This window comes from Penaeus monodon, chromosome 7 (genome assembly GCF_015228065.2).
Source record: "Penaeus monodon isolate SGIC_2016 chromosome 7, NSTDA_Pmon_1, whole genome shotgun sequence".
NCBI classification, from domain to species: Eukaryota; Metazoa; Arthropoda; class Malacostraca; order Decapoda; family Penaeidae; genus Penaeus; species Penaeus monodon.
The window spans coordinates 37,831,492-37,833,991 of record NC_051392.1 but is presented as its reverse complement, the minus strand read 5'-3'; the positions used below and the strand labels follow the sequence as shown (position 1 = coordinate 37,833,991).

The following is a 2,500-nucleotide window of genomic DNA, read 5'->3' as shown; positions in this document are numbered from 1 at the left end:
TGGCACTAGACTTCACCAACGTCACGGCCCCAGAGCACGTGAGAGCTCTGGAGGAGTTCACCATCACGGCCTTTCTCGCTGTGCCCTCTACCTCCACCTTCCACCTCAAGATGAATCAGTACGCCATGCAGGTGAGGATTACGGGTGTATCTTATTTTTGTCTTTTATACGTTTATATGTTGCTTCTAGATGTGGCAAGGTAGATAGATAGGTTGGGGAGGGAGGAAGGGAGGTTGGCGGATAGATATATAGATAAATAGATAGATAGACTGTATATAGATAGATGGGAACTAAATAGGTTGGTGTGTAGATAGAAAGAGTGATTAGGTAGGTAGCCAGACAGACAGACAGATAGATAGATAGATAGATAGATAGACAAGCAGACAGATATGTATGAACTAATTTACATAATTATTCATATGTGTTACTGATGAGCTAATGACGCCGTTTAAACTCTTCCGTTCCCAGGGAATGTCTCACTTAGTAAACAAATCGAAGCATCGGTCGGGTGAGCCTGGAGGAACAGAGGTCTCGATGTTCAACGTGATGACGGACCAGCAGGTAAGGGAGTCACGGATATTGAAGAGAGAAATGAATACCGGCTTTGATATATTTCACGTTTGTTGGATCGCATGTGAAATTTTTACTTTGGACCATTTAGATTTTGGTCAATACGAATAAGGTAATTAATAACTGGTCTCACAGTCCTGCAGAAGATGTTGCCATCGCTAATTCGTTAGCTTTTACTATAATGAAATTTTTTTTTTCATTTATCTATTTATTATTATTATTATTATTATTATTATTATTATTATTATTATAATATTGTTGTTGTTGTTATTATTATTATTTATTGTATAATTATCACACGTATCGTTACCATAAACCTTTAAATGTGCGACGAATTTGAATTTTTGAACCTAAACTAGAACCCCAATCTCGGAACTTTCGGAAACAACCTTCCCTGCCTTGAACCACTGACTCTCGCCCTTCCCCCACAGGACCTGGCCTTCCCCTCCATCAACGAGAGCCAACTGAGGGCCAAGCTGTCTTCGCTGGACGAGGAACAGTTCGAGTTGATGAAGCAAGTGTTCAGCGGAAACTACACCGAGACCTTCACCATTGCTCCGTCAGACAGCGACTTCGAACAGTCACTGCAGGTCATGTATGCGCTGAGGACACGGTGGTCGACCGATCCCGCCCCGGACCCTGAGGTAAGATGGGGGGCGAGAGGAAGGGATCCTTAAGGTAAGATGGGGATGAGAGGAAGGGATCATAAGGGAAGGTGGGAGGCGAGAGGAAGGGATCATAAGGGAAGTGGTCGACCGATCCCGCCCCGGACCCTGAGGTAAGATGGGGGGGCGAGAGGAAGGGATCCTCAAGGTAAGATGGGGATGAGAGAAGGGATCCTAAGGGAAGGTGGGAGGCGAGAGAAAGGGATCCTAAGGGAAGGTGGTCGACTGATCCCGCCCCGGACCCTGAGGTAAGATGAGGGGCGAAAGGAAGGGATCCTAAGGGAAGGTGGGGATGAGAGGAAGGGATCGAGTTGGGTGGAGAGATATCGAGGCGAGGTGGAGGGAGGGAAGAGGGAAGGGGAATCGAGAAGGGGTGGAGAGGAAGAGGCAAGGAGGAAGATGAAAAATAAGGGAGAGAGAGAAAGGAAGAGAGAAAGAAATAGAGACCGCGCGAAAGGAAGAGAGAGAGAGAGAGAGAGAGAGAGAGAGAGAGAGAGAGAGAGAGAGAGAGAGAGAGAGAGAGAGAGAGAGAGAGAGAGAAGAGAGAGAGAGAGGAGAGAGAAGAGAGAGAGAGAGAGAGAGAGAGAGAGAGAGAGAGAGAGAGAGAGAGAGAGAGAGAGAGAGAGAGAGAGAGAGAGAGAGAGAGAGTGAGTTATGCCATATGACTACACCAACACCAGAAGAAATCGGAGTTCATCTAGAATTAAATACCCAACGCAGTACCATTTTCCTCCCGTGGGAATTTCACGGCGCTGGCGGGAAAAATCACTGAACTACGACTGCGCTCGTTTGAAACGTAGTTTCTAAGTCTTTCGCTATTCCCATTTAATTCGTTGTCATTGTACCGGTAATTAGTATTTACTAGTTTTTGGTCTGTAGTTTATCAGCATATGAACATGCTTATTAAATTAAATGAGTTGGATGAGGATAATCTGAGGTGCTAAACTATGCTTAATAATTATCATTAATCATAACAACATTTCAAATAGGAACTGTATAACAAATACCACGATTAAAACAAAGAAAAAAATACTTGCGGAAGCACACAATATATAGTTGTTGAAATAAAGTTTCCAAGCGTCTGAACACGGATTCAGGCAATTATGTCGTGTCATTCACAAATAAGTAGTAATGTCCAGTTCTGCGATTCAGATATCATTAACATTTTAAAATGAAATATAACCCGTTGTCAACATGGAACATCTTATACATAATTCTTATCATACACAAGTTAGAAAACCATATCGAACAAACCCACCAAAAAG

General features: G+C 43.6%; 1 protein-coding gene across 1 annotated transcript in view; it reads left to right on the top strand.

Moving 5' to 3' along the window:
* LOC119575271 overlaps positions 1–2,500 on the top strand; it is a 10,895-nt gene that overhangs the window by 2,875 nt on the left and 5,520 nt on the right. Inside the window, exons 2-4 of the mRNA XM_037922789.1 lie at positions 1–131; positions 469–561; positions 1,002–1,214. The exon at positions 1–131 is cut by the window's left edge and continues 45 nt beyond it. Of these exons, the coding sequence (XP_037778717.1) occupies positions 1–131; positions 469–561; positions 1,002–1,214 (437 nt within the window). The remainder of the gene's footprint in view (positions 132–468; positions 562–1,001; positions 1,215–2,500) is intronic.